Genomic DNA, 23586 nt, shown 5'->3' with positions numbered 1-23586 from the left:
GCATTCCAGTCAAGGCTCTCCACCCCTAGTCTGCAATGGTCCTTGCAGTTTCAACACACTGAAACACTAACACAATGGTCATCTCTGGATGCCAGTGGAGAGTGGCTGGGGCCTGCTTGTCAGTATGAGTCTGTAACAATGGGGAAACTTGAGACGACTGAAGACAAACGGGGCAGTATCAGCAGCCTCTCGTTCTGTGGAGGCGGCCAAATGAAACAGCCCCACTTGACAACACGCTGGCCAACCCACTGGGTGAGGTAGTTCCTTGTGAGGGATGAAAAGCCCACATGTTCCATCACCCTGCAGGTCTGCAAACCTCATCTCACTTGCCCTTATCACGGCTGTTAGTTACCAAATGCTTTCAGGTGCTTCCTGGAGTCACTGGGACAAACCCACACTAACCCATTATCTTAATGTTCTGGAGAAGTCCAAGGCAACCTGAAGAACTGGTTCCTTCAGAGGCTCCGAGGGAAAATCTGTCTCCTCACCTCTTCCAGCTTCTACAGATGTCTGTCCTCCTTGACCCGTGACCCCTTCCTCCATGGCCAAGGCCGGCAGCATGGCATCTGCCCTGCTCTTCCTCTCTGGTTCTGCTCCTCCCATCTCACTCTCATCAGGACACTTGTGACCCCCTCCACGTCCACTTGGATAATCCCAGACAGTCTCAAGCTCCTTCATCATGTCCACAAAGTCCTACTCGGGGTACCACAACCACAGACTGACCTGGACGTGAACAGCTCTCAGGGGCTTCCTCAGAAGTACCACACAAAGTACGTGGCCTGATTTAAAGCATTGTTTACTTCCTGATGCACTTACGGAGCTCCCTTCTGACCAAGTCCCTATCCATCATTCATAAGATGCACCCATTCCTTTGGATGTTCACCCTGGATATCACATCCTTGAGAAATGTGCTGCACATAGCCAAATACACAAACACATTCTTTGTTCAGAGTTTACGGGTGGGTTGGTGGTGGAGGACCCATAAAGATAAAAAATTCAATAGCCTTTCATCCGTCTAAAAACTGTGGCCTTTGTGATACCATAGTTTGTGACACTCTGAACCAAGGAGGAATCTGGATCAGACCTCCTCCTCCCCTGGTGCAGGAGCCAGAGGCCACCCCACAGAAGATGATTCTAATGCCAGCCACCTGAGATTAACAGTCGTTCCTATGGTCATTTACCATCATGAGAGTGAATCAGGCCGAAGTAGCTGTCATTCAAAGGGAGATAATCTATAGGTGAGTATGAGAACTGTCCTTTCAGTGGCAAACTCATATCCTTTCAGTGTCAAAACCTGCATGGTCAAATGATGGCTGGTGATTTGAGCATATTTACAGTCCACTGAGTGTCCGAAAGTCAACAGAAGAAAGCCAGGCTTTGAAAAGGTTTACCTCATCTTCTCCTATGAAATCAACTCTCAAAGATGAGAAATTGCATTTGTAGTTCGTGTATTATTTCTGATGCAATCTCAGTGCCTCCTAAATTACTCTTTTTCTTCCCTCTTGTGAGGCGGGAACTTCACCAAGGACATAGGCTCCCTGTTGGACGCCTGCCCTCATTTGTCATCTCTGCTGCATCCGAGGTGCAGAAGGACAGCCTCCCCTTCAATAATATCTCCACGGGCTCAGGTTCCTGGGAGTGGAGGGGTACCCTGGACACTCATTAAACTCTAGCTGCTTCCCTGCTCAAGGAACACTTCTGGCTCTGGGCCAGAGGAAATCTGCTCCACAGAGGGGAGTGGGAGTATGGGTGAACAGGGAGCCTGCAGCTGGCTTTCAGAGCAGTCAACCATCTCTGGCGAGCCGGCTAGACCGCGAACTACAGAATATTTACTGCAGGGAGATGTTCACAACAGGAGACACTCAGTCTGCCAGACCGGGAGCCCACGCCCCAGGGCATCAGGGTGACCTAGTCACAACACGAGGGATACTGATTCATAGCCAGACCCCAAATCTCTTTATCCCAGAGAGATTTTCTCTGGTCCCTTTAGTCATTACTCAGGGGAAATACATGAGTCGGTCAGCTCTGGAGTTGCCAATAAAATGCATCCAGGACAATTTCAAGATGAAAATTTGTACACATCATCTTTGAGTCTGATTTTAAGCCACAACAAGAGCAGGATTCCAAGTTCTTCCTCACAATCTCAGAATGGCCAAGGATCACTCCACCTTTGTGCTCACTCGTCGACCTCATTGTTCAGTGTGCCCGGCCCCTCCCTCACTGTGAAGACCACCGGACAGGAACCTGGGTTTCCAGCCCAAGGAGGCAGCCCCACCCAACACCCAGCACAGTGCCCACTCCATGACAAAGGGCTTTAAAAAAAATAGTTCTTCTTGTACAAGAGACTCTCTTTCATCTGAGATGGGGTGGAAGAAAATGAGAATTGTTGTGAATATATTATAAAAGGAATATACTCATCGTCCTTAATCTTCCCTTCAGGCAACTTCCCTCTCATACATCTCCATCCCTGGTTATTTTACATTAAAGCTGTGGTCATGACTCTTGGTCCTGGTGTAGCAGTTGAGTCCAGATATTGGCTCTGACGATTTCCAGTGTGGAAGGCGAAATGTGAATTGTCTGTGTAACGTGAGTGTACAAACAGCACTATCGGAGACATGGTAAAAATGCCACCTGGCTTGAAGGCTGCTCAACCGGGCATGTGATTCATACTCACAGAACCGAAACTCTAATACTGATGCTTGTTGGAGCCATTAGAATGCCTTCATAGAGTAAATATTCATCATTACAGAATGTCATGTTAACATCAGACATCATATTTTACTTCTCTCTGTGGCGCTAAGTATTAAAAAGGAGGCCTTGGAGGTGCTAAGCCAGTGAGCTACCCTTTTAGCCCCAAAGATCATATCTGAGAAAAATACATAACAGCATGGGAAAATATACACAGCCCACCAAGAGAAAGTCAAAGCCCTGAGTCTCATCACATGGTTACAAACTGCGAGTGTATTTCTTGGAGAAAATATGACTAAATAACTTATTTCTATGTGATGTAGGCTTTTGAAAATCACAGTTAAACTTCATATAGTCTCTGTTTTATTTAAAAACAAATACGTTTTACTTCTTATAATTTAAAAACATTTTAAATGCATTGTGTATTTTTAAATGATAAACAATAAAAAAGCATATCATTCCATAATGAAGACATATTCTGTTCCTGACAACTGTGGTCTGGTGTTGATTGCTCCCCCAGGAACCCATATGAGAAAGACTTGGCCCAGAACGGCACCTACCACCGGGAGATGGTAGGACAGAGGTGGGGCCTAAGTCGAGGTCTTTTAGTCACTGGGGGCATGCTCTTGAGGCTTTGGGCTCCTCTCTTTCTTCCTAGCATCGAGGTACTACATAGGTTGTCTCACCACAGACCCCAAAGCTGTGAGGTTCTGATGGTTGATCCCCATTGTCAACACAACTGGGTTTAGAAACTCATGAGAAACATACCTCTGGGCGTATCTGCAGGCTTGCTTTCAGGTAAGATTAACTGAGGAGCCAAGACCAACCCTGAATGTGGTTATATAAAAGAGAAAGCCAGATGAGCACCAGGACTCCCCGCTCTGCTTCTGTTTTGTGGAGATGTGAGGAAGGAAGAAATCTCAGCCCCATGCTATCATGGAGCTGCTCGCCTCCATACTTTCCCCACCAAAATGGAGCTAAAATAAAACTTCCTCCTTTAAAGTTGTTATTTCAGATATCCTGTTAGAGTGCTAAGGAAAATAAGTAATACAGAGGCCGGCTGACCAAAAACTGTAAGAGCAACTAACTTTTCTCTTCTCTTATGTCATCATGTCCTCTATCTGTTATAATGACAGAATTCTATCACAGAGGCTGGAAAGACAGTTCAGTGCTTAAGAGCACTTGTTGCTCTTGCAGAGGACCCAGGTTTGATTCCCAACATTCCCATGGTGGCTCACAACAGTCTGTAACTCTAGTTCTAGAGGATCTGGCATCCTTTTTTGGCTTCTGCTGGCACCAGGAACACACTCGCTACACATACATATATGCAGGCAAGAAACTCATAAACACAAAATTAAAAAAATAAATAAAAGACAGCTAACACAGAGCCCTAGGCAGTGACTCTCAAGACCAGGCTATGCAGCCTCCTTAAAGGCTCCCTTCTTGGTTCCTTATCCTATGTATATAGTGTATAAATATATAGTTATATGATATAATGTGGTATCTGTAGATAAACCACACACAACTTCATCTAAAAGTCAAATGGTTGCTCAGGTCCTTCATGTCAAAATAGGAATTTTGTTTTCTTTGCTGTTCTGGGTCTGAAAGGAAGCTGCATGTGGGAAATGCTGACGGGAGACTGCACAGGGCCAAGGCAGGAAGGCTGGAGGGGACACGGTGGGCAAGCTAGTGTCGCTCTCCCACGGGCTGTGTAGTCAGAAGTCAGTCTCTTTTTCTAAGCATCATGCTCCTTGGCTATACACAGAAGGTCTAACCATTTCCTCCTTGCCTTACAGGCCCACTGCAGGGTTAAATCAAATTATTTGGGAGAACGATAAAGTACTCAGATTTTATCAGCCACATTGAGTTCATTTTATGCTTCCCTGTATTTTTTGCCTCATGTCACAAAACTGCTCTGTGTACCCTCACTCGGTTTGTTTTTCCTCTGGGCACATGGGTGTGTTGGCTTTCCCAGTTTCTCCTGCAGGGGAGTGGAGCTAAAGCCCTGGATTCTTGGCAGTAGAATATCAATGGAAGCACTGTACATACCCAGGCTAAGCCTCAGACCCACTATGGGGGCCTCCGCACCTCCCCCTCATTTCTTGGCTGATTCCAGAAAGTCTATGGATGACTCTTGAGGCCCCTGAAGGATGGGGACACACTTGATGAAGGAAGTCTGAATCACAATATGATAAGAGAAGGCTGCTCACAGCACAGACAAGAAGTGACCTGGGGTGTTCAGAATTATCTGATATACCAGTTACCTTCCTAACACCCCATGACTATGGCCACCTCTCCACATCAGTGAGTCAAGAGCTGCACTTGTCCCTACCCAGCAGACCCAGAGGACAGAGTACATGTGTTGATTCTGACCCTCATCCAATAGAAAGCTCCCTAGGAAAAATCAGGACAGATTATTTTTCCTATATTTTTGTTTGGTTTGTGTTTATTTGGGGAGTTTTGTTGTTTTTTTAGAGGAGGTTTCACTATGTACCTCAGGCTGGCTTTGAACTGTCTCTGTAGCCTAGACTAGCCCGAAACTCTAGATTTTTATGTCTCCCTAGTATTGGGATGCACTATCATATCTAGATCAGAACTCCGTTTTTTTTCCAGATTAGAGACCTGCTCTCTTACTTCCATATAAAGAGGCCTGAGGGTAGTGCTCATTTCAGTGCCTAAAAAGAGGAAAGGAGAAAGGAGAAAACCACGGGGGGAAGTCTTCTGTGACCAGGTCCAACATAAAGATGAGTCTCAGAGAGAAAAAAGTAAAAGCCTGCCAAGGGACAAGAGGTCCTCCACCCCATTCAGAAAGTATCGACAATGGGAATGGGAGGCCAACACAGGCCTTCATCTAGATTATTAGTGATGCCCTGCATAACTCATCAATTGCTTTAAAGATTCTAATTTTAGGGAGCCACTGCAGTTTCGGGGTCAAAACACTCTCACCTGTTTGTCTTAATTTCTAAATTTCCTGTTATGAAGGACAATACCATAGCATATGCTAGACAACATACTACATGTGTGTGCGTGCGTGTGCGTGTGCATGTGCGTGTGCGTGTGCGTGTGCGTGTGTGTGTGTGTGTGTGTGTGTGTGTGTGTGTCCCTTTATTTAATCCTTACTACTGTGCTATCAATTCCAAAGTGAGAGATTCGAACCTGGGATAGGGCAATCCCTTTGTGCAAAGTTGTTTTTCTAGCATGTGTACTGGTCAGGGTATTTGGCCAGACTGAGCATTTCCAGGCCTTTGCTCTTATTCACTAGCCCACACAGTAAAGCTGGTGGCTAGGAAGCCCTTGGCGCTGCTCAAATGAACAATAATCCCTCGGGGGGTGGGGGACAGAGATGTTAGCTAAGCAAGAAGCGGTTAGGAATTGGGAATTGACAGATACTCTCTCAAAGCCTGCAGGCCTGACTGGAGCTCCTTGGTGAGAACTCTGCTTGCGAAAGGAGAAAGTAGGTACAGCCCACCACTGCCTTGCCTCTTCACTTCTAGAGAGAGATCTGGAATCTGTGTTCATTTCGATACCTGAGGAGGGAACCCCTGTATTTCCCTGCTTGTAGAGGTGCTTACCTGGTAGGGGTACAGGGTAACCCCATTGGTTCTTGAAAGGGACCAGGTGCCATCCAGATACTGGTGAGCCTGAATAGCCACCGAGTTAAGGATGTTCCCATTGCTGGGACTGGTGGCCATCTGGAGGCTGACCTTGGCCTGGTGTGTCGGGGATCCACTCTTCTTGTCTGCGCCACTGCTGACCCCAAGACTGTTGGGTTTGCCGCTGTGTTTGCTGACAAGGCCTGTGTAGGCAGAGGTGGCGTAGGGGGCAGGCACAAAGGCCCACTCCCTGGGCTGCTGGAGCCCACCCATGTGCCGGGACCCCACCAGGGTGGGGATGCTGGAGATCGGAGGGGGTGAGCCCGGGGAGGCATCATAGTGCTCGCTGCTAGCTGCCTGCTCCAAGGTGAGCACCATTTGGATGGCTTCCTGCTTTAGCTGGTTCAGGTGTGTGGCACAAATGTCACAGCGGTTGTCTCGGTCATTCCATGACTTCCTGATGGTATTAGGGACCTGGAGTTTGTCGTGAATCACAGCAGAGAAAGCAGGGTCCTAGAGGACACACAAGCAGAAAAAAAGGAACAGGGTGTAAGTCGGTGTTTAGATGTCTACAATCCAAGGGTTTGACAGTTTGCACAGCATCCACCAGGAAGAAGTCAGACTAGGAAAAGCATCAGGTGGCAGACACACGCAAGAATCAGGTGATGAAAACTTGAAAGATGCTAAACAAAACACAACCTCTAAGAACACCTGCTGCTCAGTCAAAGGAGGTCATTTTTGACTCTCCTATGTCCACTAAAGAATTATGGACAACCTGCTCCCTCCCTGGTCCAGCATGGTGGGGGTGAGTGCACCATTGTGGGCAGCAGAGAGCTGGCAAGGGATGGAGGTGTCACTTGTGATAGGGAACAGAGAATCTGTTTTGCTAAACTTTGGCCTCTGTCACATGTGTGCTAAGTCATTGCCACGGGGAAGAACACTAACCATATAGATTCTAGGATCCAGGATCCAGCCTGCTCCAGCAGGCAGCATGCCTCTACAAGCACCTAGGATCCGTCACCAGCCCCATGAGGAGCTATCCGCTGTACCTGCTTTCCTACTTCCCGACTAGTCCAAGATGCTTCTTCCACACACTTCACCTAAAACTACTAATAAAAATCTTCAGGCGGTGTAGTGGCTCACACCTGCACCTAGCTCATGCCACCACTAGGGGAGCTGCAAATGATTGCTAAATTTCAGGCTAGCCTGGGCTATGAAGTGAGTCCTTTCTCAACCTCCACTCCCATATCTTATGCTCCAAGGTCATAGCTAAAAGATACGTAGGGGTAATGAAGATGCTATCTCTCATTTACTTTGCTTTAACTTCCACAGAAATAGGACTCCATAAAGAAATAGCTCTGGCATGTGAATGGGTATCAACACATTCCCGAGTTCTGTTACCTGTGTCCCTGGAGTTCCGCCTGACCTTAGATACCTTATTCCTTGCAATGAACCTCTCCCGACTCGAGCAGCCACTGTGTCCTGCCCTTGCTATGGTAATTTCCTTCCAGCCCTTCCAGCTCCATGACTTCACTTGTGGGGAAAGCAGGATAGGACAGTACTGTCCATGCACGTATGAACAGAACCACCTGGGCATATTTGGGGCCTGGCAGAATTTGCAAAATTCAACAGTTATTGTGAGTAACAAATGAAACTCATCTCAGGAGTCATTTTCCTCTAGAATACCAAAAAAAAAATGCCCTTCAGAAAAACGCTGTCTGTTTTTATGGAGCAGAGGCCCATCTGGACTGAGTGGCCTGTACGGAAAGTAATATGGGGCAGTCAGGGTGGGCAGGAAGACCATCCGTGGGAGGTTGGTTCCTAATCACGATCTGTCTGAATGATGGGCCCCAGAATTTTGTTTTCCCTGTTTAACAACCCTGAGCAGCTCCTCAGCATGCACTGATTAATTGATTAATAAATCAAGAGGGCTCATCACAGAGCCGCAGTGAGGAAGGCTCTGGAGGCAGAAACCCAAGGCAGCCTATAAACTGGCTGGAGCAACAGGGGGTCTGGATGACCAGGTTCCACCTGGAGAAGCCATGCAACCCAGATGAGGATCGCTGTGGCATTCTCCTAAGAGGCAGCTGCTTTGTCCAGACAGTCCTTAATCATAGCCCAAGAGCATGTGGGACCCAAAAGAATCACTGAGGGGGCCATTCTAGAACAGACTGTTGCCTTAGTTTACCAAACAAGCAGATCCAATAGGATGAAAACTTGGGAGTACCCACAGACATCTTGACCACTTACTTGTCTGTTAACTTTCACCTCAAGAGTCAAAGAACATCCATAGCCAACCACATATACCTTCAAGCCACCAACACTGGGTTTCAAGAGGCCTTGGTTTAATTGCTTATTTAAAATGCTTTTGCTGGGATGGGACTGTAACTCAATTGATAGAGTGTTTGGCTATCATGCCCAAAGCCATGGATTTGATCCAGGGCACTAAATAAACCTGATGTGGTGAAGCAAGCCTTCTGTTCCAGGCCTCAGGAAGTAGAGGTAGGAGGATCAGAAGTTCAAGGTCATTCTCAGCTACAGGGTGAGTTCCAGGCCATGCTGGGTTACACAAGACCCTCTCTAAAATATTACCTTTGCTGCTTAAACTGTCAGGAAGAAATAGCACAGGAACGTGGTGGCTACAAGAGAAGTCACATGCACACTCAGTGCTGTTCTGGATTTGGAGTGCATGGCTTAGCTTTGGGGTTTGACTGACGTAGAGACACACCTGCTCCTCAGAGCTCATGAACTACCCCTGGTTCTGAGAGCCCTTTCACCCTTCTCTTTGATTTTTACCTCTCCCCCTGAGTAATCCCTTCTTTACTCAGCCTGTTGCTGTTTGTAGCTCAACTCCCAACATTTAACAAATTGATACGTTATCTTCACACCAACCGGGAGCTGGGGCCAATTCCTGTCCTATGTGAGTTCATATCCAGGACTTCTTGGCTCCTAGATTATCAAATGCTGGGGCCAATTCCTGTCCTATGTGAGTTCATATCCAGGACTTCTTGGCTCCTAGATTATCAAATGCCACACCCTTCTTTCTGCTGCCCCTTTAGTCTGATCTGAAGCAACTCCAGGATCCATCAACACAGGCACACCACGGAGCTCTGTAGCTCTTTAATCCACAAGCCATCTTTGAGGGTTCTAGTCCTCCCCACTCCTTTCCATACACAACCAACACCAGCCAGCCCTAAGAGAGCCAACAAGCCCACTGATGCCCCAGTCGGGCTTTCTTCCAGTATGTGGGCTCAGGCAGCCTGCAAGTTGTCAGTGACCCACTGATGTCTCCAGCAGAGGAAGACTAAGACAATCGTTGAATGAGGAATCAATTGCTGGATGATAACCAAAAGATGTTCCTTCACTTAAGCAGTTCTTGACCCAAATGCCCCACAATAGCTCATATCGCTCTAAGGTTTTGACACGTCAAGAGAGACATCTATGGGAACCAACATGTCTTCCCAGGGCTTTTCTACACATTATAAATATTTTAGTTTGACTGTTGACTTCAAAGAGGAATGGCCAACCGACCTGGTTTTCTGTATGTGCTAAGACAGGGGGACTCAGTGTCAAATGAGAGAGGAAACAAATGGCAGGAAGCATTTGGAGCACGGACGGCACGTGCTGGGCCTTCCTGCATAGACACAGAGAGGACTGCACAGCCCAGAAGATGGACGTAGGAGGAACTACTGCATTAGCAAACCCAGAGAAAGAGAGCCAGGCACCCAGCCTGGGATCTGCCTTGCTTGTGGGTCTTGAGATATTTGCACTGTCTGCTTCTGACCCACCCTGTGACCTAAGGAAATAGCCAAATTGGACAGTATAAGCCACACACAAGCAGAACCCCTATTTTAATACCTCCACTTTTACTTCAACACCTACGAAAACTAGCCATTGGTGCCTATGCAACATTCTCCACCTGAATTTTTTGTTTTTGTTTTTGTTTTTTTGTTTTTCGAGACAGGGTTTCTCTGTGTAGCTTTGCGCCTCTCCTGGAACTCACTTGGTAGCCCAGGCTGGCCTCGAACTCACAGAGATCCGCCTGCCTCTGCCTCCCGAGTGCTGGGATTAAAGGCATGCGCCACCACCGCCCAGCTTCCACCTAAATTTTTAACCTCAAAGTACTCTCATTTTTCAGAGAAAATATGCAAAATTAGTTTTGTCTTATCTCTCACATGAAGGGGAACTTGAGAAGATGTCTGAGTATCTGGCAGTGGCCCTCAGGAGGAAGGGGGTAGTGAAGTTAATCTTCACACATCTAAATTGTCACAATTACTAATGACTGCAAGGGAACAACAAACCCTACGATGTGGCTTTCTGGTGAAATCATTGCTTTGACACTTGTCCTAAGAGTATTCCAGGAAAATGGGTCTCCTGTCACGACCACGGGCTCTCCCTATCTCATGACTCCCACGGACTGGGTCACACATCTGGGAGACTTCATTCTCCAGGTAATCACACCCAAGTCCATGACCTCAGTGTCCATCTGCACTACTACCATGGTGTCTAGGTATTCCCTCTTTGTGTCCCAGCCTGATCACCCTCCTAAATCCTCCCCCTTCAAAACCACCCTTCAAACCGACAACTCCAAACTAAATTCCTTTGCCCCTAAATCTTCCTTCATGCCAGTGTTCATTATCTAAGCAAAATAATGTAATTAGCTATCAAGGGGCCCAGGTTAGACATCTAGAATCATCTTTGTCTCTTTCCATTCACATCCAATCAGCAAACTCACTAAATGGAAATTCCTAGAAGGCCTCAACCTACCCCTCCCCTTTGTGCCGCTACCTCCGTGCCCGGGGCCAGGTTAACCGACCCTCTGACATCACAGCAATGTTAATGAATTTAGCATCCCCCACTTCACACGGTCTCCTCACAACTGAGCCTTGACCTCCTTCTACCCCTGTAATCATGGTAGTAAAATACATGATGGCGTCATCCCTCCTTTTTCAAACTTCAATTCTAAGCCCTCTGCTATTGCTATTTGTACAGTTGGTTCTCTACTTGACTCTCAGCTCAAGGGGAAAATATTCTTTTGACTTTTTTAATATAAAGATTTATTTATTTGTTTGTTTATTATGTATACAGTGTTCTGCCTGCATGTATGTCTGCATGCCAGAAGAGGGCACCAGATCTCATTACAGATGGATGTGAGCCACCATGTGGTTGCTAGGAATGGAACTCAAGACCTCTGGAAGAGCAGTCAGTGCTCTTAACCTCTGAGCCATCTCTCCAGTCCCATAACTTTTTAGTCCTTAAATGTTTAGCACAATACCTATTACAGAGGGATCTCACAAGAAATATTTGTGAAATGAATGAATGAATGATTAATTAATTAATAATAATCAATCTAGGCTAAAGCAGTTAAGTAGCAAAGTCATTCTATGCCTATCACTCATTTGCTTTTTTATAACTGAATCTCAGCTAATATGCATCTTAAATGTTCCCCCAAACTCTCATGAACTAAGGCTTTGGCCTCCAGATTGCTACTATACCTTTAAGAGATGGGACCTAATGAGAGGTCTTTGGAAAATTTGAGCAGACCTCTGAAAGGGACTGTGGTCCCTTCCCACCTCTTTTGTTTCCTGGTGAGGAAGTGATCAGTTTTACTCTGACATGGGCTGCCCACCATTGCCATCTGATACTCTCACTAGAGAGCTAAAAGCAGTTGCCTACCTGACCATAAACTAAAATCTATGACCATGAGACCAAATATACTTTTTTAAATTTTAAGTTGGTCATCTCAGGTGTTTGCTCTAGTGATAGCCAGCTGGCTGAAGAAGCACTGAACAGAAGGTTTTAAATCTCAGACTCAGCTTCCCAGTAATAACTACTGTCCTAGCTAAAGAGCTTTGTGTGGTCACCCTCCTTTTACTGATCCTTAATATCAAAATAGATTCTCTGGCCTCAGCTAATCTTTTCTTCTTTTCCCTAAATTTCTAAAAGAGTAACATTTACATAGAATAAACTAAAACTATTGTTCCCTAATCATCAGTACAGCTGAGAAATTCTGGACTAGTATTTCATTCATGGTTCACTGAGGTTGGCCCCCCAGCAAGCAGGTGGTAGCAGACTCTCAATGGATGAGGAGGGACTGGTAATGAGGGCTGTGGAATCTGCAGGGCTCAGGCAAGAAAACACTGGCCAGGCAAACAGTGCTGTTTACGGTGCTCCGGGTTGCTTTCTGCTCTGTGTTTCAGCCTCCGAGGGGTAGGTTGCTTAGCAATGAATGCTAATGCCACTGTTGAGGGCAGGGTGATTTTGTGCATTATTTTAGCCAAAAGAGTGCTTTGCGTGTGTTCCTCCAAAGCCTCTGGGTCTGTGATGAAGGCAACAGCTGGAGTCAGCATCCAGCATGTGTTGTACAAATTCCTGGTGATGTTTGCTCCTGGTTTATTATTCTAGAGGCCTCTAGCGACAGGCTGCACAAGATTTAAGCTGTTCTTCAAAGGCAGCTTCTTTCCACTTTGTTCCTAAAGTTTCTCCCTCCATAAACAACTGTCCCTTGAGGCCTGGAATAGAAGATGGGGCCCTGAGAATAAAATGTTTTATTTTGCACAGCAGGCAGCCTCCCAGATCAAGGGGATTTACCTTCACACTCTGGCCTAGGGTTTGCCTTCCCACCCTGTCACCTTTCCTGCTGAGTGTCCTTTCTCCCTGGGTGTTCTTTACAGCCACTCTGCTCCCTAATGCAGATGTCCTTACTAGTGAGTCTTCTGAAGGCAAATTGCAAAATTGAAAACTGATAAATCAATAGGTAGCAAACTTTAGACAGAGTAGACCCAGTAATAACAGCTCATTCCCATTAGGGTCCAAATATTTGGACACAAATGCCTCTCAGAGAAGTGAGGTTTCTAATTCAAGACAGTGTGGCCATCACATACTCAGCCTTAAGAGCTGGGACAGTTTAAACTGGAAGTCTCCCACCCCCATCCCCAAACACTTCTTCCCCAAGAAGACTCTGTTTTTTATGATTGTTTCAGCTTCCTGAGTTTCCATGTCATTTTCCTCAGGGAGTTGATGGTGGAGCTTTGAAGCAGAGGCTCCATGAGATCTAAGGAGGACATCGCCCAGAGTCTCCTTCACCCTTTTAGCATGTTGGATCTACTCAGCAAGAATTAGCAGAGAAAACTCAAGCTAGGATCCGTTATTCTGGCTGTTCGTAGAATTCCCAGACCACATTCAACGACTGTGCCTACCTCTGGAGAGGAGCCAGGAAACAAATTAGAGTGTTGGACAAAGTCATGATGTGTTGCTGTTCTTAACAGGAAGGGTACCAGCCTCAAAGGCTCTGCCATCCTCACTGATGCAATGTGTGAACTGAAGTTAGTCCCTGAGCGGGTCCCTCTGATTGGCAGGGGACACATCCTCCACAGCCTGTGTGAGAGAGCCTGCTGCCTGTGTGAGAAAGCCTGCTGCTCACAGTTCTACTTCATTAAGGTACAACATCAATAGACATGTCTGGCTGCCTTCCTTGGACCCAGGATTCGTCACCATTGTAAGTCTGTTCTGTGGGCCAGTAGCGCTTCCCCAGTAATGAAGATCACACATTGGTGTGCTCATGAATGTGAATCCTGGTGTGTGAGAGAGAAAGAAAAAAAAAAAAGAAGGTAAAGGCATAAAAGGCATGCTAGGTAATGAGCTCAGAGAGACAAAGAGGGAAAAAAACCCACTGAAGGGAGAAATGTTAAATGTCAGACCAAAGTTGTTTTACATAAGAAATCAAATTAGGCTGAGATGTCATGATTGTGCCCAGCCTGTGTGATTCTGCTCCGGACCACTGCAGAGATGCTCAAGCAAGTGTGTTCGACTTCTGAGCTCAACAGTACCAAGGGCGGGTGGCAAGCAATTAATAGGCCATGAAAAGGTGCTGTAGATAAGAGCTCCCTGCTCAAACAGACAGACATGCATGTTCTCCGCCTCTCACTGTGGAACATCACATGCCCCTCATGTCACTAGAACTGAGCCAATGCCAACATATTTGCTCTAGAATACCCCAACGTGCACCCAGAGACAGGGGTGAGGAATACACTGAGAAAGTCAAATAAGTTCTGTCAAAATATGAGGTGACCGCCAGAGCAGAAGACAAAAGACGCAGGCACACGAAGATGCTCTGTCCTGGATCCTAGACTCCAGATGACAGCAGCAAAGCTGCCTTGAGCCTCGATTCTGTCAACCGCTAAGTGGGAAATATCACCCAGATTACAGAGTTGTACAGATTAGAAGTAATTCACAAGCACGACATGTAAGAGATTGAATAGACAGTATCTAAGCTTCAGGAATAATAACAAAAGAACCTTCCTACTTTAAAAGAAAAGGGAGAATTTTATTTTTGCTTTATTGTTATCATTACTGCATTTGTGTTTGTGGTGTGTGTGTGTGTGTGTGTGTGTGTGTGTGTGTGTGTGTGTGTGTGTGTGTGTGTGTCACACATGCATGGGCACAGATGAGAGTGCTCATGTACATATGTGTGCATGTAGGTGGAGGTTGATGGTGGTTATCTTCCTTGTTCACCCTCCACATTATATATTGAGGCAGAGCAGGGTCTCCCACTGAACCTGGAACTCCCCAACTCATCTGCCTTAGTAGCCAGCTTGCTCTACTGATCTCCACCTCGCAAGCATTGGGATGCAGGCAGGGTATCATACCTGCCATCGTTTACAGAGGTGCTGTGGATACAGACTCCAGTCATCATGTGTGTGCAGCAAGCCACTGAGCCATCTCCCAAGCCCTCAAAATGCAGTTTTAGAAGTTCATGAATCAGTCAAAAGCTAGGTGAGGTATTTCTCATCAGGATCACAGGGGAAGATAGTCTGTCAGGGTCACAAGCTTTCCAACTAGCTACTGTGAACAGTTTCACAGGTTCTTTCCAAAGTTCTTGGTGGAGTGTGGGAGGCTCAGGCCCTGGCTCTACCACTCAGTAACCGTAACCAGAAACCATTGTGTTTTAAAACCTAACCACACTCTAGTCCCCTCAGTATAGGAACATGAACTTAGGATCATACCTATTTTATTTGGTAGGGGTAAAATATGATGTAGATGTAACATCTTAGCACAGTCCTTGACTTGCTTATAAGTGACAGTAATTATTAGTGTTAGATAAGCCAGAGTAGCTCTTTCCATTGTGGTCACTTTCATTATCTCACACTGAACCTGGTATAGGCTTCATACTTCAGATGGTGGTGGTGGCGGTGGTGGAGGTGGTGATAATGGTGGCAATTACCTTACAGCTTACTTTATCCAGAAGAACTGAGCACGTGGCCTTTATAACTACAAAGGGAACATATATACATATACATACATACATACATACATACATACATACATACATACATACATATATATATATATATATATATATATATATATATATATATATATATATATATATATGAAACCACCTCTATAGCTGGAGAAGTTTACAACTTAAGAACTTGCATTTCTTGGGCTGCTCCCTGAATGGCTCCTAGTTTCTTCTCTATTTTAAAGGTTCAACTAATCAAAGAGTTGTTAGTTTCCATGGCAGCTGAGCCTATGATTTTCACTGAAGTGGGTCAACTGAAAAGTGGATCTTATTACTCCCCACAAAGGGAGTCATTTGGGCCAGGAGGATGGCTCAGTAGAAAAAGTGCTTCCTTGTACAAGATCAAAGAGCTGAGTTCAGATCCCCAGCACCCATGTAAGAGCCAGGAGCAGCAGTTCACATCTGTAACCCAGCTCTGGGGGCATCTAGATGAGTGGATCCCAGGGGACTCTCAGGCCAGTCAGTCTAGCCAAAATGGCAAACTCCAGGTTCAGTAAAGACAATCTCAAAAAATGAAGGAGAGTGACATTGGATGATATTCAACATTGACCTCTGGCCTCACATGCACAAGCAGAGGCAATTTCATTTGCACACACACACACACACACACACACACACACACACACACACACCACGTGTGATGCTAAATAGGCATTCTGCTAGATGTGCAGTTGTAATGAACAGCTGACTAGTGTCTCCTATGAGCTGACCATGTCTACCAGGGACAGGTAAAAAGAGAAAGATGATTGATTCCATGTTAGCATAACTCGCTTCACACCTGAGACTCTTGCTTCCCAGTTTATACATTTCCCTGGGAAAACAGGCTTGAGTCACAGCTGAGTTTAGAGTTTCCCATGAGTAAGTGTACCCCCGCCACATTACCAAACGGCTTCCCAGACTTCCAAGTTCACATTCACGGCACACACCGGAATGCTGAACTTTACAAATTCAGGACTAATCAAGACTCTAATGTGACATACTAGGATTCTTCTGCTGTCTAATTACTGAAGTCCACGGACATTGCAAGCACATTCCTGTGCAGGCTGCCGGGCACCACCAGGCGCAGGAGTGGAAGTACACTCGTTCTGTGAGACGTTCTAGCTACATAGGGCTGTTCAGAACAGTTAACTAACTATGAAACTCCCTTTCGTTGATTTTATATGTAGAAAAAACACTGAGTCAATGGACTCAACTGCATTTTCCTGGATTTACAACAAAAATGTGAAATTCTTAAACTTTAGTTATGGAATGTTTAAAGAATAAAAGGCTGAAAAGTTCTGTTCTGAACATATCCCAGAGCAAATATAACTGCTTCAACAGTTCCCCATGACCTGATGCTTGTGGCCCAGTACTCCAGGCCTCACCTAACTGCTCAGGCTGGCTGTCAGAACCTGCCCTGGCTGCTCAGTGATCTCCTTGCAGGGTCAGCATGGGCTCCCCTCTGTCCCACAAGAGTCCTTGCAACCCTCTTCCGCCACACCCTATCTCTGTGTCTCTACTGAGGTCCCTGCTCTGGTAACAGTTCTTACCTGCCCTTGAGACCATGGGACACTTTTGGAGGGTAAAGGGTTTGCTCATTATTGTCACTGGGGATGGCTGTGTGGGTATGAGCACTTCTGTCCAAACGTGCCAAAGTGTACTTTTAAATGCATGCCACTTACTGTGGCTTACTTACATAGCCATCAAGCAACACACACACACACACACACACACACACACACACACACACACACACACACACACACACCTTGCTCATTCATGCTAGGGCACAGCATCAGTCTGTTCCGAGTCATGGGACTCGGCAAACACTTCCTTATGAGAGAGGTGCGTGTTCTATCGTCAGAATCACGGCAAATTCCCAGGAGGCAGAAAGCATGCCGTGATGTTTCATCTCGAGGGTAACCTCCATTCTTGCCTCCTGGAGTCTGTTCTCAAGACTGTAACCAGGCTGAGACAGTTCAGTGTTCTGACAGGACAGGAGGGCTTGTCTGCCCCCACATCTTTTTAGTCCCCTCCATCAAGATGACGCTTCACCATGCCCCCCACCTGAGAAACTCCTAATCAGGCAGGTCCTGCCCTCCTTTTGATGCTCATGGGGCATGTGCTGAAATCTTGGAAGAGGGGCTCTGGCATCCATGAGCTAATGAGCCCTCCAGGAGGTCACAGAGGAATGGGAGGAGAGGGAAGACAGACGTGAGAAGAGAAGGGATACCTGACTCATTGGTTCATGTGTGTGACCTTAGCTGTGGCCTGAGCAGAAGTAGATGAGCAACCGCTGTCCTACTCAGTGACTGTGTCTCCTGTGAGGAACTTAGTGCTAGGTGACCACTCTTTACAATGAAGATTCCAGACATGATGAGTGGTTCTTGGGGTATATAGCCCAAAGGCTAAAGACAGAGCAAGCGATACAAGGCTTCCTCACTCAGCCCCCTCTGGCTGCCAATGGTGCTCAGACACTGCCAATTCTGACCCCCAGGAGACACTAAAAAAAACTCTTCAGGCCGGGCGGTGGTGGCGCATGCCTTTAATCCCAGCACTCGGGAGGCAGAGCCAGGCGGATCTCTGTGAGTTCGAGGCCAACCTGGGCTACCAAGTGAGTTCCAGGAAAGGCGCAAAGCTACACAGAGAAACCCTGTCTCGAAAAACCAAAAAAAAAAAAAAAAAAAAAAAAAAAAAAAAAAAAAAAAAACTCTTCAGTTGGTTTGGTTTCTGTCACAACTGGGAGGGGGTAGTGACAGCTAGTGGTTAGAGGCAAGGATGCTGTTAAGCATCTCACAGAGCAGAGGCTACACCCTCTCTTTAATAAATAATTCATTTAATAAATAATTATCTACCCCAAACAACGCTATGCCATGGCAGAAACCCTAACCTTTGCGCTCTCACAGGATCCTGCCTCATGACTCTCAATGGAGAAAGGTCTCTTGCATGGTTAAGGAAGCTGGTGTTTTACACCCAGACACACAGCCAGGCTCTTGGTTTCCCTTGGTCATTAACACTAAACTCTAAATGGTTCATTCCCATAATGCTCTACTCCAACTGAAGCTACAGTGGAGCTGTGCTTGGAGGGCGTGTGTCTACTCAGACTACTAAAACCCCACATGCTGGTGGAGGTCACATTCTGGACCACTTGTCCCAGCCTCCATTCCCTCTAACTAGCTTTATAGACGTCACCCAGAGAGCCACCAGCTGTTTGTCAAAAGGCACGCAATGGGAAGTCCTTGTGGCCCAGGTCCTCGGTCCCTTGGAAATGTGGATCTGGTGTGTGGCTGCAAGGACTGCTTCTGGAGGCTGTCATTTGATCTGCCTCTTGGCTGGGGTTGCACTGGGGACAAGTGAGGTGGCTCTCTCTACAAAATCATTTTGAACCTCTGGTCAGACTTCACATCATGGCAACTGTGCAGTTTCCCTTCTGGAGAAGCAAAGCCAGCGCCGCAAGAAGACAAGTCATCTGAAGATGTAATTTGGTGCAATTACAGAAGAGACCAAGGATTGCTTTGTTCTTTCAAAAACCACATTTACGTAGCTCAGACCATTTACCCGGCCTGCACTGGCTTTGGTTTATTTGGTGAGGGAAGTCACAAAGACTTTGACCTAAATGCCCAAGGCTGGAGGAGACCTTCAGAGGTCAGGGCTAAGCTACACATTCGTGTGTGTGTGTGTGTGTGTGTGTGTGTGTGTGTGTGTGTGTGTGTGTGTGTGTGTGTGGTGTGTGCAACTGATATACTGCTTATGTTTATGTACACAAGTGTCACACATAGGTGGGGACCAGAGGTATCTTCCTCATGCACTTTCTACTTTGGGTTTTGACAGAGGGTCTCATTGAACCCAATGCTCATCCATTTGGCAGTGAGCTCCAGAGAGCTGCCTGGCTCTGCCTCCCCGGGGCAGTGATTACAGACCGTGCTATTGCACCGAGCTTTTACGTGGTTACCGGGACTCTGAACTCAGGTCTAGATGGCAAGCACCTTACCCACTGGTCCATCTTCCCAGTCCTCATTGCACATTTTTATCTTTATCCTTGACACACTAGAAATGTCTCAGCACACCCCGGAGTAGAGGTTAGAATATTGCATCAAAATCTGGCATAGGATGTCGAAACTCAAACCAACAACTTCTAGACCTACTTATGATGCTCCAATTTAGCCCACCATCACCAAACTATCGCTTACTTATTTGGGGAGAAAGGAATACATAAATCCTAGGAAATTCCCACCCCTTACCCTCTGTGGGGAGAGGATGAAGTCCTGAGTGAATGTGTACTGCTGACAAGGACGCCGCCATGTCAAGAACTCCAGTGTCTCAGACCCGTGGAAACGCAAAGCCTCTCTCTGGCCCAAGCACTGTGTTAATGAACAACTGAGCAGTGTGTACAAAAACTAGCAGTCACCACTTCCTCCTCCCGGGTGACTGCAACCTGAGTCTGTTCCCCTCCAGAGACATCCCACTGAGACTAGCTGTACATAAGAGACACATTCGGTTTCTGGGTTGTGTGATAGGTACCTCCCATCAAAGCAAGCACAGCCCACCCAGTGCCAGCTTTTCAGAGGATCTGGCAGCTGTCATTTCTTCATTCCTGCATTATGCCAGTCAAGTTTCCAGGATCAAGCCACAGTGGATTCAGTGACCCTCCTTTTTTCCATAATGAGCTTCAAAAAAAAGCTGAAAGTTAAGATTTTCAAACATGGGGAGAAGGCTTCTTCTTTTCCCATACCTGCCTCTATCATACTTCTTCTGGTCTGATCTTGAGAAAAGGGACTGTAAAATGTTTATAAAGTGATTCATGTGGTCTAGTGAAAAATCTAGACCATAAAACTCAGCCCTGAGTGTTTTCTAGGAAACTGTGAAGGGGGAAACCAGAGTCAATACCATCTGAGAATCTTGGTGTGAGCCTGATTTGGCCTGCCCACATTAACCATCAATCAGAAGAAAGGAAACACTTGGAGGTGACATCCTGCATGTGACCACAGTCCCAAACATACAACAGTATTTTACAATGCAGAGCTTTCCAATACAAATGCAGGTGGAGCTTCGCCACGGTGGTCTAGTCATCACTCAGTTTACTTGCTCATTTATCTCTTCATCCAACAATATCATTCATTCCTTGTTTATTTACTATTTACTTGTGAATTCCTTTGGTACATGTTAGAAAGCTAATGTGGCCCCGACCTTTATAGATATTGCAAAACATACTACAATTAAAGATTCAAGAGCAAAACAGCCTGTCCTCTTCATGTGAGGACTCGGTGACCAGCTCTGAATTTCATTCTGAATACTCAGGTTTTAGTTTAAAGCCATAAGCTTTGCTAATTTCTAATTTGCTATTTTCACCATGGCAAGTCATTTGTTTTTTTTTCTTTTCCATTTTTTAAATGTGTAGTGTGTGTATGTGCATGTTGTGACGTGTGTGTGGGCATGCATGTGTACATGTGTGGGCATGCATGTGGAAGCCCCGAGGTTGCTGTCAGGAGTCATCCCCAATTGCTCTTAAACGCTATTAGTTAAAGTAATCTCTCACTCAAATCCAGAGTTCAGCAACATGGCTGGTCTCACTAGCCAGTCTGTCCTGGGGATCCTGTTCCCCTTCTGAGGCTGGGATTATATGTAGACCATCACACCCACCCTGCAGCATTTACATGAGTTCTGGGGATCTGAATCCTGGCCCTCAGACTTGTACAGCAAGCATTTTAACTACTGAACTATCTCCCCGGCCCCCACAACCACTCAGTCTCTTGAGGCTAAATTTCCTTATCAAACAGGCAAGTTAGAATATTCCTCCCCGGGTATTTACATGAGAATGTAATAGATTCACAGATGCACAAAAGCACTTTATGATGAGCCCTGAAAACACAGCATGCAATTCTTACAAACGCCAAGTTTTTCCTGTGCTTAATATGTGAAAAGCATAGAGCCAGGCCCTATCAGTGCGCCTCTCAGGCCATAGCTAGTGGTTCAAGGCTTAAGTTTGAAAGAGGTGGCAGTACAGAGATCAAAGAGGACTATCCAGGTGAGCATTCGAGTATGAAGGGCCAAGATGACTCAATGTCCCTCTCCATTTCCTGACCCTCTGTCCAGGCAGAGGCGTGCTCTCAGTTCAGTATCACATCAGATGGGTCAAAACAAAGACCACCATGGCTCACGTTCTGCCTGGACTTCATTAGTCCCCACGTCATAATACTGTGTCCACACTCACAAAACACTCGTGAAAAGTCACTTCCTTGCGGAGGAGGCTTCTTCTCACTGCTGTGGTGGCCAGAAGGACGAATGGAACTTTCCAGAAAAACAAACCAACAGTCTCCTGCCATCCAAATGTCTGCAATAAGCCCACTTAAGAGTCAAGCCAAGAAAGCAAACGGCCTAAGAGATGGTTGCCCAGAGTCTTCGCAACTAGGAAGAGCTCAGACACAGATGCTCTGAGATCTTGGACTAGCCCAAAAGCTGCTGACTAGAAGAGATGCTCCCACCACACAGAGGCCTGCCTAACCAGCAGTTTTCCTCAGAGCCCAGACCTGGCTTCCAAGAGTCAGGTCTGAGTGCCCGGTGGCATGCAGAACAATAGCACATCTCTAGAGCACCCGGGCGTTTACTTCTGGAAGGAAGCTCAGATGAAGCCTTGTCTGGGCTTGGATGGTTTCAGGACATACATGTGGGTCTGCCCATGGCCAACAGTCAGGAAAGTGGCAGGCATTCTTCCTGCAGAAACACCGACCCACAGACTGGAGAAACACTGCGGCTTAGGATAAGAGTGTAATCCACCATATTCTAAGAGACTAGTGGCACTTTCTATGGTCTGAGACAAGGCAGACTTCAGAGTGAGCTAAAGTGTCTCCTTGTAGTTGGGAAGCCACATAAGGATGTACTTCTCAGTGCCTTCTGGCCTTGTCTATCCAGAGATGGTTGGGAATCTCCAGGAATCTCTTCTATAAAGAAAAAGACTCAATGTGGCAAGATCTTACATTCAATAACTCTGCAGTGCCTGGAATGTTCCAGGTACACAATACCTACCTCTGGACAGACTGAGTTGGCACCTGACCTGGACTTAGTGAATCCACTGACCCAGCAGCACCAGGCCAGCTGACTCCACAGCCACTGCCTGAATCCCCATCCTTAAGGGAACGACTGTGGCAATTACATACAAACTGTACTCGGGACTGTCTACCCACAATGGCAGGGCCAGGAGGTGGCCCACAAAACTCTAAAACTGTTCCTAGACAAAGCCTTTGGGAGTCTGACTCTGGAAAAAGTGGTTTCTCATGCAGTTCCCTACTGAATTCTCACAAAAGCTTATTCTCAAAGGACTTCATTTTTGTGTTTGTTAAGCTTCAAATACAGTTATATTCAATATTAATTCGACTAAGTTTGAGAACTGAAAACACAGCCCAGCTGCGGCAGGGGCTTGATTCATTCCAGATCTTTCCCCATTATTATTTACAAGCAGAATTTCAGTTGCTGCTTCTGCAAACAGTATAGCCTGATATATTAACTGAGCCAGGCCATTTTTCTGAAAAGCTAATTCATTAATCCAATATTAGTGAGGCATTACTTAAAACCTTTAAACTCTTGGCAGTTACTATCACCGTGAATGTTTGTTGTTTTCTTTTATTTCTACTAAATGCCTCAACATTAATGAGTTCTGTGTATTTCAAAGGTTTGGGAAAGTAGTAAAATGGGATTATTGATGTTTTCCTCCTCAAAATACGATGGTCCTTTAGCCAGACCATAACTTGTTAATGTTACTTAAACCATTTCTATTTACAATCATCGACTGAAAACATGTTGTGGAATTCTCTGGAATCTTTTATTACAAGTTTAGGTGCATTTATATTGTCTGAAAATTTAAGAAGGGGGAAATATGACTCACTTACATATTCATTATTGTATTCAGTCTCTAAATGTGAATGGATTTACAATCAAAGAAAAAAGAATTAAACCTAACTAAGTGCATGGAGTTTTGGAAGCATACGACTACGCATTCCTGTGGTGACGAATCCACGCAACAATATG

At 46.0% G+C, this 23586-nt stretch overlaps 1 protein-coding gene across 1 annotated transcript in view; it reads right to left on the bottom strand.

Moving 5' to 3' along the window:
* Kif26b (kinesin family member 26B) overlaps positions 1–23586 on the bottom strand; it is a 429378-nt gene that overhangs the window by 264138 nt on the left and 141654 nt on the right. The window contains exon 3 of the mRNA XM_052737777.1: positions 6261–6794. Within this exon, the coding sequence (XP_052593737.1) occupies positions 6261–6794 (534 nt within the window). The remainder of the gene's footprint in view (positions 1–6260; positions 6795–23586) is intronic.

This window comes from Peromyscus californicus, unplaced genomic scaffold (genome assembly GCF_007827085.1).
Source record: "Peromyscus californicus insignis strain IS unplaced genomic scaffold, ASM782708v3 Scaffold_14__1_contigs__length_90479793_seg_2, whole genome shotgun sequence".
NCBI lineage: Eukaryota > Metazoa > Chordata > Mammalia > Rodentia > Cricetidae > Peromyscus > Peromyscus californicus.
This window is presented reverse-complemented; position numbering and strand designations above follow the sequence as displayed.